The sequence below is a fragment of the Ischnura elegans genome, chromosome 12, assembly GCF_921293095.1.
Source record: "Ischnura elegans chromosome 12, ioIscEleg1.1, whole genome shotgun sequence".
Taxonomy (NCBI): Eukaryota; Metazoa; Arthropoda; class Insecta; order Odonata; family Coenagrionidae; genus Ischnura; species Ischnura elegans.
The window spans coordinates 54,573,916-54,589,064 of NC_060257.1; the positions used below are offsets into that span (position 1 = coordinate 54,573,916).

A 15,149-nucleotide genomic window follows, 5' to 3' on the forward strand; every position below is an offset into this window, starting at 1 on the left:
CTCTCATGGCTTTAATTGCTACATACTCTGCCTTCATTCCATTAATCTAAAGTATAGACAATAAGATAGTTTCCTTTATCAACAAAAACGAAAGGCATTGATTGCGATTCGTAACCCACCATTAGTGTATTCATAATAAACAAATTATTTCGTTTTAGAAATCCCAGTTTAAACGAATGTTAATGGTCAATTTTAACCTCATCTGAAAAAGGCGCCCATGCGATGCCACTCCACCTGACGTCACACGGACCCCAGATGCTATACGAGTAGTCAGGAGATTTACATCATCTTTGATTACCAATGCATGCATGAGGCACAGAACTCAGAGAAACATCTCTACATAATCACTTATTAAAATTGCCTATGGTTGGAAAGTTTCCTTCGTTTGATAGAGTATTAATAATCCTTATTTAAGCCAAGTGCTACCAGCTAGCAGGGTACTCTGCTACCTGCTAGCATCCTGCGTCGTATCAGGTATCGCCCAAGGTCACCTCACTTGCGGCAGCGGGATCCAGAACGACGTCACACGCAGTTTCCCCAGCATTTATGTTTAGCCGTCGTATTTTTGGGTGCTTGAAAATTTTCACTTTTCATTTAATCGCGAAAAATAGATATCATTTAAAAATCAAATAGCATGAAATACGTACTCCAGGAGTAATAATCTTTCGATTTAGGCAATTAAAAAAATAGGAAACCACCCTATTTGAATGATTTATTGAGAACAAAAGTTTTCAGAACATGCAAATTTACAAAACATAGCTAATGGTCATACATGTATATAGGCTAATCAGCCAATACTCTCCATCACTTCTTCAAGCCAGTTTCCTTGGCTATGAAGGCCTTCATTGACGATACTTTGGCGTAAACTCCTGGGTATCCTCTTTCTCCACAACCTCTCCCCCAGGATACAATGCCGTAGAGCTTATCATTGGTGACCAGAGGACCGCCACTGTCACCCTGTGAGAGAATTTGATTTATCCATTCACCAAAAATCATTTAAAATCTCTATAAAATATCTCCAAGTATGGAATACCCTCATGACTATTGCCAGCTAACACATGTGGACCAGACCAATCAAATTAGATTATTATGGTAAGGATAATAGTGACCATGAAAAACTTCATTTGTCAAAGAGAAAATTAAGAGAAATATAAATTCTGAATTTAAGATGTATGTATGGCCTCTACAACAGCACCCATATTGAGATAAGCATTAAAATACTATTGTGCATATACTGATAATAATATGTATGACTACAAAAATAGATTAAAAGTCTGAAACTTCCATACAATTTTTTATTCAGTAAACCCCCACCAAGAGCCATGCTCAAGGAAAATACAACTTGTTTCTGAAGGTGGGTGTATAAAATCAATATATAAATTATATAATTAATCAATACATATTTACCCATTTTTGCATTCAACATGAGGCACTAGTATGAAATGCACAATTCGGTAACAGAAGTTCACGATGAGCTAGACTTGTCATTTCAGCACAGGGTGTTAATGACATCTATTGTTGTACATTGGATGATGGTGCAATGCATTTTATTTTAATATTTTTCCTTCACTGCAAAAATGCTCAATGATCGCACACTGAAACAAATCCGCTCATCTAGGAGCCCAACAATACGGATGCTCTCAGCTGGCAGTAGTCGGAGCATAAACGCTCACCTCCAATTCTCTGCTACGGTATTATTATTGGGCTCCTAGATGAGAGGATTTGATTCGGTAGGCTACTGAGCTTTTGTGCAGTGGAGGTATTGATATGTTTTTAAGGCTTACGCCCATGAAATAAATATATCATTTAATACTATAGAAGATATAAAGTATGTAAATTCAATTTACCTGACAAGCATCCTTGCCTCCTTCCTTCACTGCAGCACAGAACATTTGATCTGTAATCCCACCGTCGGTTATGTAATCCAGAAAACACTCATTTCGGTCATATATAGGGACTGTAACCTTCTGAAGGAATTTAGCGCTAGGGCCTTCTCCCTGAAGAAATGGAATTTTTCATCATTATTTTAAGAGAGCATGTATAAACCAACATTGAAGAATTGTTAAAAACATAAGTTATCATCTTCAAAATTGTAATGGTACTGACACTCATGAAAATTTACCGTCATCTTCAGTTTTTCTCAGAGCACTGTACACTGAAACTTAGAAATATTCAGATTCAGGGGTGGTCTGGGGTGAGTGGGGAGTGGAGAATTTTTGATGTTATTCTGACTCATATAAACTAAATAAACCTCAATAAAAAATAGCAATTTTGTAAGGAAAAATATTTTTAAAAGTGAGAACTTATAAAGTTTAACAATGAATTATGGTTCTATTATCTATTTATTGAATTTGTTCCCTGAAACTGCACTGAAATCTAAGAAAACATCAAATTTAATATAGTCGAATAACCATTTCAAAATAGCATCACGATTACCTTTATTCTTCTCAGAGGTGTATCCAGGGATTTAGTTCAGGTGAGGGGGGAAAATTTTTGAAAAATAGTGCACTAAGTAATGGGTTTTAAACTAATTTTAACACTTTTCACTATCCAAAAAACTTTATTTGTTAAAGAAAAATTTTGTAAATTCATGATTTTTCAATATTTTGTTTTTTTTATGAGAGAAAATAATTGTGTTTTTGTATTTTGGAGGAGGGTCCGGACCCCCCAGACCCTCCCCCCTCACTACGCCATTGATTCTTCTGACACCTTCATTTTATTTATTTTTTATATGATATTTTTACGCTGAGTATGTTATAAATAAACCAACGGATAAAAATGTTGAATTTTATAATAGCAAAAAGAAAACCTTCAGTTCAAGTAATCTGAGTGTTTTTTTATTAAACTTTTTTGTATATGCTTCATGAAAGATGGGAGTGTTGAGGGGGCCCTAAGTGATCACCCTCCAGCCAACCTGACCAGACTGCACTTGTTCACATACCGATGTGTAACCCCATCCACTTATCACCACCATTGTCCCAGCATCCAGCTCCTCTCCTTCAGCAGGCAATGCAATAGGAGACACTGTACCACTGAAGACAAAAGGTGTTGAGACCTGTAATATGAAATGAAATGAGATTTATTAATGGCTCTGGCACTGTACCTCTTGAGAAAAAAATGCATACATTTTTTGATCAACTAAAAATGGTAAAAAAAAACAAAAATTTTGAGTTAATATAATGAACAAATAATGCATACATTTATAAAATATTCAAAATTACAACAAAATAAAATTAACCCCTTGATGAAAGAACACAAATGGTAATTTCCACACTTTTTAACTCCACAACTCAACAACCTACCATGGATTCAACGCATTGTGTCATTTCAAAGTGAAAATGACGCTACATGTATATAAACCATGGTCGGTTGTTGAGTGTTGAATTTTCAAATGTGGAAATTATCATTTGTGATCTTCACCATGGATATATATTGAACTTCCACCAAATCAACTCAGAAACGCTTTTGTACGAATGTTAACTAATACCCCAATGCAATAAAATATACGTAAATAAAATACAATTAAATATAAATTAATACAATATCCAAAATATTCACCACATAATTATTTAAATTTTGAAAATCTTTTTACTTAAAGATTAAAGTTTTAAAAAATATTCAGGAAATTATTCAACAAAAATTCGTCAGGATACGTTTTAAAGTAAAAAATAGCAGTTTGTATTAACAGGGGCGGATCCAGGATTTTCTTCTGGGGGGGCACAAGTATACCTCGTAATACAAAATGAAGGCAATGATAATGGGACCGTATTAAAAATCATGCTTATTTTTTAAGGGTCAGGGAGGGGGGCACGTGCCCCCCCCTAGATTCGTCTATGTGTACTAAAACACTATTATTAAATATGCAAATACAACTAACAAAAAGCAAAATAAACAAAATATTAGTGGTCTTATAGTAACATATTTTAATATTTTATCTTATACCCATAGAGCTATAGAAGAACAAAAAATTACCTTGAGTACAGCCATGTCCCAGTCATAGTCTCTTAGATCATAATTGGGGTGTACAGTGAAATAAGTTACATCATAAATGTCCCCCTTGTCAACGTCAAGAGAACCAGCCATGAGCTGCAGGCTGTAGTGATGCACACTGAAAGGTAATTATTGGCCATAATTGCATGAAGGATTCCATTCAAGCACTAAAGTTATCCTGTAGCTGTCATGTTCAAAGAAAAAATTGCAAGTTAGGAAGAACGTGGGTGGTTCACTATTATTTTAATTTATTGTAATGAAGAGTGAAAAATAAAGAGAACAGCATTACTCCATTTTATGATTCACCAGATGGAAGGATCCATTGCATTTAAGAAGCCGAGTTACCAACAAAGGAAGCAGAAATATATAAATCATCAGTAGAATAGTGCAGGCAAAGAGGGCTTTCTACAAAAAGAAGAATCTCCTTACACCTGAGAGTACAAGCGTAGAAGTAAGGAAACAATTCATCAGATCCTATATATAGCAGGTGCGGAGCTAGGAATTAAGGCTAGGGGGGGATTTAAGAGAAACTAATACTGGGTATATGCTATAAGGGAGGTGTGGGTGCCCTCCCCCAGATATTTTTAAGATAAATAGCTCAAAATGGTGAGTTTAACGGCTTTCTGAGGAATATTTTATTCTTACACTATTCTATAAGTAAAATTTATCCAATTAAGTAAAATGTATTTAATTTTAAAATTTCACTGAATTCTGGAGGGGGGGCGGTTCATCCCCCAAAAATACCCATCACTGCGCCACTGATATATGGAGCATGTTTCTCTAAAGGAGCAAGGCTTGAATATGCTATTGGCTACTAGCTCTCTCCTGTTCAGCCGTCAATAGTCAGGAAAAAGGGTATAGAATGCAGGTACAGCAAGCTCTCAATATACAAACAAGACGCATTCCGAGACCTTGTTCGTATGTTGAAAAACCTAGGAAAATGTAGTTATCCTGCAAAATGCAGACCTGCATAACAATTGGATGGTGACGAACTGATCTTTCTGCGCGTGGCTAGAGCCGAAAAAATTTCGCTGCGTAAATAACGAAGATTGGGCGAGACGCTGAACAGTTCCCGACTTCACAACGGTTTAGGCGGCATCCATTAATAACGTGAGTCGTTTAGGGGAGGGGGTTCAGCCGATTCTCACGTTGGGGAGAGGGGGCAAGTGTCACGTAATTTTTTTCCGCAAGAATCAGTGTGAAATGTGATTATATACTATGATCTTAGTTATCTTAAATACTAGCCTTAACTGATCTTACATAAAAATAGCAAAAGCTGTTGTTTTTTTTAATATATCCAACGCAATGAATGCAACGCAACTTAACTAAAATGAAGCATATATTAACGTGTTTATACTGAAAATACGCATTTTGACCAATCTCACGTGAGATTAGTGCTTGACAGCGATTTCCGGTTGAGAAGCTTCGGTTGGTCATTGTCAATGGGCGTACCCAGGATAAAAACTAGGGGAGGGTAAGCCATGGTCTTTAAAGTTGTAATATTTTAGCATCGAAAAGGTGAATGGAACCAGCATTATAAGAAAATTTTATTTCATTTTTAGAAAACAGGTTTATTAGTTTTAAAAATTATTTACTGGAAAAAAAAATATTTTTGTAACATGTCTTATATTAATGTCATTTTACATGAATTAAAGAAAATGTAAAAATTGTTGAAAACTTTCATTTCAATCCAGTCCTAATTTTCCTTAAAGACTTTCACCAATTTTTCTTATTGGGGGGGCAGCTGACCCCCACTAGGTACGCCCATGGTCACTGCTGCGAATTCTTCCGTTCCAGCAAACCAACACAGTATTTTTTTGCACCTATGAAGTATTACCTACGTCACCGCCATTGGATACAAGTTTCTGTTTCTCGTTGATACTCACTTGTCTAAACAGTGTGCTGCAGTCACGGCCCAGTCTTCGCTCAAGATGGATGCACCACACTTGTGAACTCCGCGTATTCTCAAGGAGAGCTGAAAGATGGAACAGGAGAAATTGGAAACGATGTTAAATACATGAAGAAAATATGGTTTAAACATGCAGATTTAAAAAAATTAAGTAAAATAAACGGCAGGGCTCCCGCAGTGACGCAGCCAGGAATTTTCTTTGAGGCGGGAATCTAAAACCAGGGTTGAACCAGGGGAGTTCGCGGGAAAACTTTTGAAAATCAGGGAACTAAGTAGAGTGTTTAAACTAATTTAAACACTTTTTACAATCGGAAAAAACTTCATTTTATAAAATATTTTGTTAATACATAATAAGTTCTCGAGAAGTTATTGTGTTTTTATATTTTCGGGGGGGGGGGGGCAGGGTCGCAACCCCCCTCGATGTGCCACTGGCTCTGTGGATGGTTTTCACTTTTGGCCATAAAACCAAAACTAGGCAATAAACCCAAAACTCAAAACCTTCCGAAATTGCACAATGCTGGTCATAAAAATATTTTAAACGGATCATAGCTAATAGCAGAATTGAGTGTAGAGCTGCGTAAAACCAATCTTAGGATCGTTGACCATTGATGATAATGATGATCTTAGTCGTGGGCGTACCCAGCGAGGGGCAGGAGGGGGCAGCTGCCCCCCCTAGAAGCATAAATTGCATATGTTTTTAAGGAAAATAATATTATTTCAACCAATCAATTTTAAAAACTAATAAGGAGCTGTTACAGTTTTCTTAAAATGTTGATTTCATTCACCTTTTCCATGATTAAATCTTACCTAAAACTTGAACAACCATGGCTTGCCCCCCCCCCCCCTTGTTTTGATCCTGGGTACGCCCTTGATCTTATTCCTTACCTGGTAAGGGAACTCTCCGGGGGCTGCATCCTCCCCACCAACGATTCTCCCGTCAAGTGGCGTTCGCCCATTGAACACTCGGAAGCCTTTGTAAAGAATAAGACGAATAACGTTGATAAAAGAATGAGATGAATAAGTGGGGTTACTAGGAATATGCCTTGGGGAGGATGGGATGGCCTGAGTTGGCGACCCCCTCCCCGACGGGCAATATCTGGTAAACGTTTTGAAAAAAGACATGCCTGGAAATACATTTTATATCACTTTGGCTTTTAAAGATTGAACTTAAAGCAGATGCAGTTGTTATGTGTAATAATTAGACGATAGCTTTAAATATATTTTGTTATTTATCTGAGGCCTTTTGGGGGGGATCTACTCCCTCACCCCCCCATAGTTACGCCAATGAGACGAATAATGTTGACAAGCAGGGCCAGCCTGCCTGTTCCACAGTTAGGTTGACTCTGCTCCGGTAACCATCGCAGCCTTGTCGCCTATCGTTGTTGCACTGTTGCCTGCCATAGTGTTGCACCCAGTGGCGTAGCCAGGGGGGATACGCGGGGTCCGGACACCCCCCCGAAATATAAAAGCACAGTTAGTTTCCTTCATAGAAGAATTCAAAATGTAGAAAAATCATGAATTTACCAAATATTTCTTTAACAAATTATTTTTTCGATTATGAAAAGTGTTAAAATTAGTTTATACTGTGTACACCGTAAGTTGGCGCACGGGTCCGCGAAATACCAGAGCCGCGAGCAAAGGAGTGTAGGAAAGGACCGACAAAAACACTGTACAGGAACGACAGGTAGTTGGCGGGTCCGTTCGCCCGTCCCTTTCCTCCCCCCGACGAAGGCAACTAGCACATCTAATCGAATAATTAACTTCTTTTACTTTCTCATAATATCTCAATGTAAATAGCACATTTGTAAAGCACTAAAAAGCTAAGAAGAATGATATAAAACACGAAGTGCTCCGATCATAAATAACGAAATGACCGAAAGTTATTTTTTAGCCGTTATACTGGGTGTTTTGTTTTAACTTTCGAGCATTTCGTTATTCTTGGTCGGAGCCTTTCGTGTTTTATGTCATTATTCTGCGTGTTTTAAATTGTATAATAGAAAAATACCAAAAATCTGTATTTGAAGTCAAAATACAAGATGCATTCAGGTCGTGTATATAAAATATCAAGTAAAAATCACAAATGTATTTCAAATACGCATTTTAAAATACTTATATTTGGAATACTGCCCAGCCCTGAGCGCCATTAAAATATTATCGAAAGATAACTTAAAGACGACAATATAGGAGCGGAACTTATTAATATCTTCAAAATCGCAAGCAGACATGTTTATTGCCGGAAATGGGTTACTAGAGAAATCCGTCGCTCAAATACACAATAGATACACAAAACACGACCGATAAAGAGTGAGTTATGGTTGCTCTCAATGTCTGCACATCTATCTACAAGTAAACGTGACTTTTTAGGTACTCACTCGAAGCGCTGGCTATAACAGCCAAAGCGATGACCGCTGTAGTCGCATTCATCCTCACAGATCCTAAGCGATGGCAGGGTGCGTTCCGTAATTCACTGGCAGTATATCTACCCCTATGAAAAAATTGTATTAAACCGTATAAAAATTTTATACAACTTATACAGGTTGGATACAACTTGTATACAAAGTATAAAAATGGTATAAACTGTATTAAGTCACATGCTGTATGCAGCATATACAATTTGTATACAATGTATATAATTTGTATGCAATGTTTACAATTTGTGTATAGCGTGTACAATTTGTATAACAGTAATTCATAGAAGGTGCCAGAAACTTAAGTCCGAAAATCAGCTGGGTTAGGGACCAAAACAATGTTCCACATTCAAGAGTTCAATTGCTTCTAAAGATCATGAATCGCGTTTTAAACAAGATTCTTGGAGAACAAGAAAGTTGCATCGCATTGATGATAGAAATCAAAAAAGTTTATGCATACATTTTTGTAACACATGATACACATACATGCGTGTAATACGTAATTATAATTATAGTTTCTTGTGTTGAAGTTTTCAGGGATTACTTCTTATCTACAACTGGAGTTAACGATACATTATTCAAGACACCATCGGTAAATCACACGAAATTAGCAAACCAAATATTTCATATAGGTATACAGAAATTCATTCGCGCACAACACTGGCCATTTGAATATATTCTGAATTATGTCCATTATATTTCATTTACTTGCGTACTATACTACGTATAGGGTACTATTTGTATTGTATGCGTTTTACGAGCCTTGGCGTGCAAATGAGTGGTAGCAGATGGCCAAATAATGCTCGTAACTCATTCAAACAGCCTGTTACCGGAGGCCCCCCGCTGGGAGGGTCCAAGAGATGGGCCAGCGATGGTGAACGCATCGAGGAAAGGGTTCGGGATTAAGGACCCTAAGGAGGGTGTGCCACGCCCAGCTCGGGACTACCTGGTCCATGGCCCCACCAAACGCACCATAACCTAAACTTTCTTTCTCACTTCATTGGTAACCTTCGCGAAGTTATGTCTCAAACATCTTTTTCCAGGGTAAAATTCAATCACCACGGTTACGGTCTTCAAGCAGCTGAGCTGAAAATAAAATTATGTGAGTGTAAAATAGTCATTTCTCTGCACTTATTTTAGTATTTAATTTATTATAGGCAATGGAAATCCAACAATTGCCGTACAAAAGGATATATTTCAAGGATATCCCCACTCCATATCCAAAATATTAATAGTGGCGCAGCGAGGGGGGGGGGAGCTCTGGGGGGAAAGCTATTGGAATAAACCCTCCCGCCTAGAGCTCAGAGAAATATTTAAGTTTAATCTATTTTACCTAATTGGATTAATATTAGTTATAGGCAAGAGTAAGGATAAATATCCCTCAGAAATCTATCAAACTCACCATTTTGAACCATTTACGTTAAACATTTTCTGGGGAAGGGCCCCCGCACCTCTCGCTTACCCTGGCGGGTATGCCATACCCCCCAGTCCCCCCAGGATTAGTTTCGCCGAAACCCCCAAGACTTAATTCCTGTCTGCGCCCCTAGTGCGAAAGTTCTATTGTATGGATGGTCTATTTCTCCGAGTTTCATGATCTTCGTCTAAAGCAGTGTAGCACGTAGGGTCTCGAGGGTGGATCATCCATGCTCCGCACATTTGACCTGCCTCGGTAGGTCAGGACGCCCGTTTTCCGCAAAGCGCCCAAAGCGGCCTTCATCGAAATTGTCTAAATTCTGCACATTACCACTAACCTAACTGTCCTGACCGCGAGCGCCCGAACTTCGCAATTTACTGCTATGCCAGCGGCAAAAGATCGTCTCTCGTAGTTTAATTAGGAATATAGACATGTACTATGGGGCAAAAAAGTATCCCAACAAAGTTTGTGCCGCCGCTATCGCTCCGCGGAATAGTGGGTTTCCTTTTCCAAGTGAAGTGTGAATTCATTGGAGTGTAAGACCCCCGATGCTCTAAGGGGTGTCGCCGATCAATTGGCAGGGATTTTTGAAAGGAAACTCATAGACTACGGAGAGATGATTTTATTATTGTCCTCGGTTACATACTCCGCCGTCACGCGTCCGACTACCGACGAACGCCTCTCAACAGCGCCCCTCCGCTGACCTCTCCTCCTCCCCTCATTCTCCATCCTCAGCCATCATCTTATTCCTTCTCCAAGCTCTGCAGTTTCCCACGGGAGGATGGAAGACGAGCGTAAAGAGACTTGGCTATTCGCAGTGACAGAAACGCATGACTCGGGAAAAATATGGAGTGTGTAGGTGATGGGTTGGGGGCGTGAAAAGGGTGGGACCGGAAGTTGAGTTTGCTGTTTCTGTCTCTTACAGGAGTATATTTTTCGTCCTTTTTTCCTCCATTATTTTTGTTCACATTAATTTAGATATCTATTTGATCCTTACATATTGTCACCAGTAAGCGAAATGCCATGCATTGTTTTGATTTAAAAATATTGGTTTTCAAATAAATTGGAAAGAAAGTGAGGTGACAAACTGCAGAAAAAAAATGTTTTTTTTTTCCACTGGCTAGGGAAAAATAAAATGTTAGTTTTGTTTTACGATTTATGGAATTTTCCCAGAAAAATTGTGTTACGTCAATTAAATTTTTAGCAATCATGTGCATATGATTGAGAAAATTTACATTCGCAATTGACGCACTTAAACCTTTTAAGTGATAATTGTTTAGGTATCAGTGGTCACCATAGATTTAGTTCTGGGACGTTGTTGAGTGAACTTAAACGTATTTTTCGCCGTGTAGCATATTGAGCCCTGAAGGTCTTTTTTTTAGAGTAGATTGTAGGGAAGGGTGTAGATATAATGGTGGGTTGATAAATAAAAGGGTAAATTCAGATGTTCTCACAGGTGAAAGTTCTTCAAGAAATGAGAATAGAGTGAAAGAAAGAAAAATCACCCTGCCATAATCAGCATTACCAATTAAAAATAATACAAGTTATAACTTTAAGCATGAGAAACATCAGTTCAATCATAATATCAAAGGCAGTCAAGGTTAAGGTGTTGTGAGACAATAAAATCTGCAGAACCATGAAGTAGGGATATAGAGCCTAAAAATAGTCTAATCGACAAGAGCGAATCAAAAACAGTCCCGAATCGCAATAATACTAGTTTCAAAGTAATAACCCTGGCATTAATTAATGTCCGTAGTTTAAGGAAAGAAATTCCCGAATTCAACCATTGAATTCATAGGACGAATTAAAATGTTATAATGGGAACAAATAGCTGACTAACAGATGAAGATTTAGATGGTAAAATCTTCCCAAAATCGTTCATTGTTCATCGATAAGATAGAATTAATCGAACTGGAGGCGGAGTATTTATAGCTATAAATAATTCAATCGTCAGATTAGCGGAAACCATAACTGAAACCAGCATTTAATCTGTGTGGTGTTCAATTAAATATCTTAAATCTAAAAATATATTATTAGCTAGTACTAAAGAGCACCAAACAGAGATTTAACATCAAAGTAAATTTTTTAAACCCAAATAAAGAGCATAGCATCCAAGTATCCTGAGAGAAACTTGATTTTTGGTGAAGATTTCAACGCACCTTCTAAGGATTAGGAGACGTATAGCTTCATTCCTGGTGGGGGTGATTAATTGATTTGCGAGGCGTCATTTCACATTTTTACATAAAATTCATTGTTTCAAATAGCATCCGCACCCAACAGAGGAGACAGTATTCCTGATTTAATAGCGACATGTATACCTCATCAGGAAATAAACGCGGGAACCGCCGAAGGAATAAGTGACCACAGGGTAGTAACTGCATTGGTTTCTTTAAATTCCACTGAAGTGTTCAAGAATGAACGTAAAGTTTTCCTTTTTAAGAGCTGATTCTGATGGTTTTAAGAGTCATCTGAAAAATGCTTTCCCCGCGTTATAAGTAATTACTTGATCCTAAGATTATTGCAATTATAAAATTTTACGATTTCATTGGTAGCTTCCTTTACAGAATAGCGTTAAAATATTATGTGAAAATAAAAGAAAGTAATAGAGAACCTGATGATTTTGTGAAAAGGTTAATCGCAAGGTTATTTTTGAGCCTTTTTTTCAGTACAGCGTCAAGGAAACCATTTTCTAAGTACTTGAGAGATCTTTACTGCACCTTAAAATTTACAAGCTGAAATTATCACTTTTCACAGTATTGTTTAATGCGAAAATCTAATTTTCATTAACTTTTATCTTGTTTTTAAAACAGAGAATCGGGGAAATTTTTTCTCGATTCTCTCTTTTTCTCGATTCTTTTTCGTGCATGCAGTTTCCTAAAATTTTCCGAAGTGGACTACCGAATTCTCCGGTAAGGAGTAAGGATTGCCCCACCATAAGCCCTTCTCAAGGACTCCCAATCTACCCAGACCGCCCGTGAATTCGTCAAGCTTTCTTGGAAATATTTTTGGATGATTTAGCAAGAGAGAGGTACTACTCCGCATACGAAATGCCATACCCTTAATATGTAACGAGTATATGAGATTCAGCGCAGAAATACTGTGTACGTTAAATTAATAGAATACAAAGAAAATCCGCGCAGTTAAAAAAAAATACTGCTAAATCGGTAAAGAAATCGATACACAAATTATCAGAAATAAATTAGAATTGAAGCCGTTAGAGATACGAAGGCTACGCTAATGGCTTATATTGCTTGAGCAATTAAAAATAAATATCATTCAGTGTAACACAAAGAACAAAAAAAAAGAGAATCTCTTTGCCATTTCATGACCAATAGAAATCCTTAACGAAGAAAGATGTTTTGCCTAACGGAAAGGTGTAGTAATTAGTTTTTTCCCTAGTAAAAAAGAACTAAAATAGGTGATAGGTGGTACTTTGTACACGCATTTGGGGTTATCTATTAATTACGGGTGGCATTTAGGGGGGCCGTGGGTCAAAGCGATTTTCACCCCATCTCATGTGGGGTACAGGGTCGTACTGGCAAATATCACAATATTTTTCCGCGAGAAACAGTGCAAAATTGCGATCTAAGTAATCGAAAATAAAAGTGTACAACTAATATTAAATAAAAATGATTAAATAAAATTGTAACGTGGTGACCTTAGTACTATAGATCTTTCCCTCAGTACTGGCCGCCTCCAATAATTTTGTGTTATTTATTAAGAACTAACCGTTGATGCGAGAAATAGATGTTTTGTATCACTTTAATGAATGCTAGAGTCTAGTGCCATTTTGTTAAAAAAATAGCAAACTACGATTTTTTTAAAGACGGATGAAGTAATATGACGCCTGTAGCAAAAATCTTAATGATTTCACACACAAAAAAACTTTTTTTTGTTTTTTTTTTTAATTTTTTTTATTTAGAGGTTAGCACCACTGAGTTGAAGAAGGGCCGGCTGCGATTTTTCAAGAGATGGGTAGCGTAAAATTACGTAGGTACCAAAAGGCGAAGGATTTTACGTGGCGTAATATTACGCCCTCAGCACCCAAAGTGTTAATAAATCCAACGCAATGAAGCATAATGTAACGTATTGATATGAAAATTTCCAGATGCCACCAATGTGAAGCAAACATTTAGGCCGTTTATTCATTATTTCGTATTTAAATATGTACAGTAACAGTATTATGAGTCTATCACGTGAAAGATACTGCGAGCATTGGCGTATTCATTGAGCTTATATACTAAAACTTACCGAATACATCGTATGGGATGATTCTGGATCAGATGCGTCTGGTCTTCTCGATTCCGCTGTCCTGGTAAAAGTGACTTGGAAATGCTGTGGGCCTCTGCTTATATAGCATTGTGAGCTACCGTGGACCCACCAAAGAGGGGAAATCGGAAGACATCATCCCTCACGGATGTTAGTAACACCCATGTCTCACCCAGGCATCACCCATGTGTCACGTGTCCCATGATGATTTGCGCCAATAAATATTTATAAAATGACCTCTAGAACGAGCATAATAATTTCGGATCACTCCGATAAAAGGCCGGACGAATAAAAGATATCCGATTCTCAATATTCAGTATTTACGGTCTTTTAAGAAAAAACGTCGTATCATCGCTAAGATTGACGTGGGTGTTTGTTGACAATCGCGCGGTACTGCATCCGCTGTGACTTCAATTGCTATTGACGCTTTTTTGTGCCGGTGAAAATTCTTTATTTGCGCAAATCCACTGCCGACGCATGTATGGTTGGACAAACATTCAGAAGCTAAGACTTCCGGTCTCTGGTCGTCGGCGTATCCTAATGCGTGCTCCCCTGTTAAACACCCTAGACGTGGCTCGCAGGTTATTATGTATATGCAGCTGTAGCTGTAATGTAATCGGCGCGGCGCCCGTGAGCCTGTCTCTGGCGCAGACTGTAGTCCAGCAGGACTGAACTTACGCGGCTCATCCTACCCCCTATATTTTTGGGGGAATCGAGAGTTTCTCTTGATTAAAAATTCAGTTCTTAAGTACCCACAATGGCGCATTAAAATTTAGCTTGCATGGAATAATCTTGCTGCTAACTTATGAATTCAAAATATGAAAGAGTTCTGCACATTGGAATCGAATTGGTTTCAACCGAGTTGTTTCAGAATAGTTTGAGAATTTTGTTGATCGAAGGAAATTACAGCTTATTATAATGTAATCGCTGAGAAGTGGCTTAGATTTATTCAAGCCTAGATAGTGCGTGAACCATCCAGATGACATTTGTTATGAATACGGTGAAATTACTTTTAAGGCTCAAAGGTGGAAAATTACTCCCTTTTTCAGACATAAGGTTTTTTTTGACTGCCTGTTGGGTGGCCAAGATAAAGGATGGGCTCCCCATGGGTTGTGAGGCACCAGTGTAGGGATTCTTAGTGGTTGGACTAAGGGAAAAC

General features: G+C 37.8%; 1 protein-coding gene across 1 annotated transcript; it reads right to left on the reverse strand.

Annotated features, from left to right (window-relative positions):
• Positions 1 to 698: 698 nt before the first annotated feature.
• Positions 699 to 14,048, reverse strand: LOC124169639 (trypsin-3-like). The gene is made up of 8 exons (XM_046548293.1): positions 13,973 to 14,048; positions 8,272 to 8,384; positions 6,785 to 6,870; positions 5,877 to 5,965; positions 3,973 to 4,108; positions 2,942 to 3,055; positions 1,848 to 1,997; positions 699 to 957 (listed from the first exon to the last, which is right to left on the reverse strand). Exons 2-8 carry the CDS (start codon positions 8,321 to 8,323, stop codon positions 805 to 807), a joined length of 780 nt encoding a protein of 259 aa, XP_046404249.1. The 5' UTR covers positions 8,324 to 8,384; positions 13,973 to 14,048; the 3' UTR covers positions 699 to 804.
• Between the last annotated feature and the right edge of the window lie 1,101 nt (positions 14,049 to 15,149).

Bases quoted from the DNA above. Each gene is read 5' to 3' on its own strand.
- LOC124169639 (XM_046548293.1), bottom strand. From the start codon at position 8,323: ATGAATGCGACTACAGCGGTCATCGCTTTGGCTGTTATAGCCAGCGCT. The intron at 5,966-6,784 runs GTAAGGAATAAG...TCCATCTTTCAG, and splicing joins CCGGAGAGTTCCCTTACCAG to CTCTCCTTGAGAATACGCGG. The intron at 958-1,847 runs GTAAATTGAATT...ATTCTCTCACAG, and splicing joins GAGGCAAGGATGCTTGTCAG to GGTGACAGTGGCGGTCCTCT.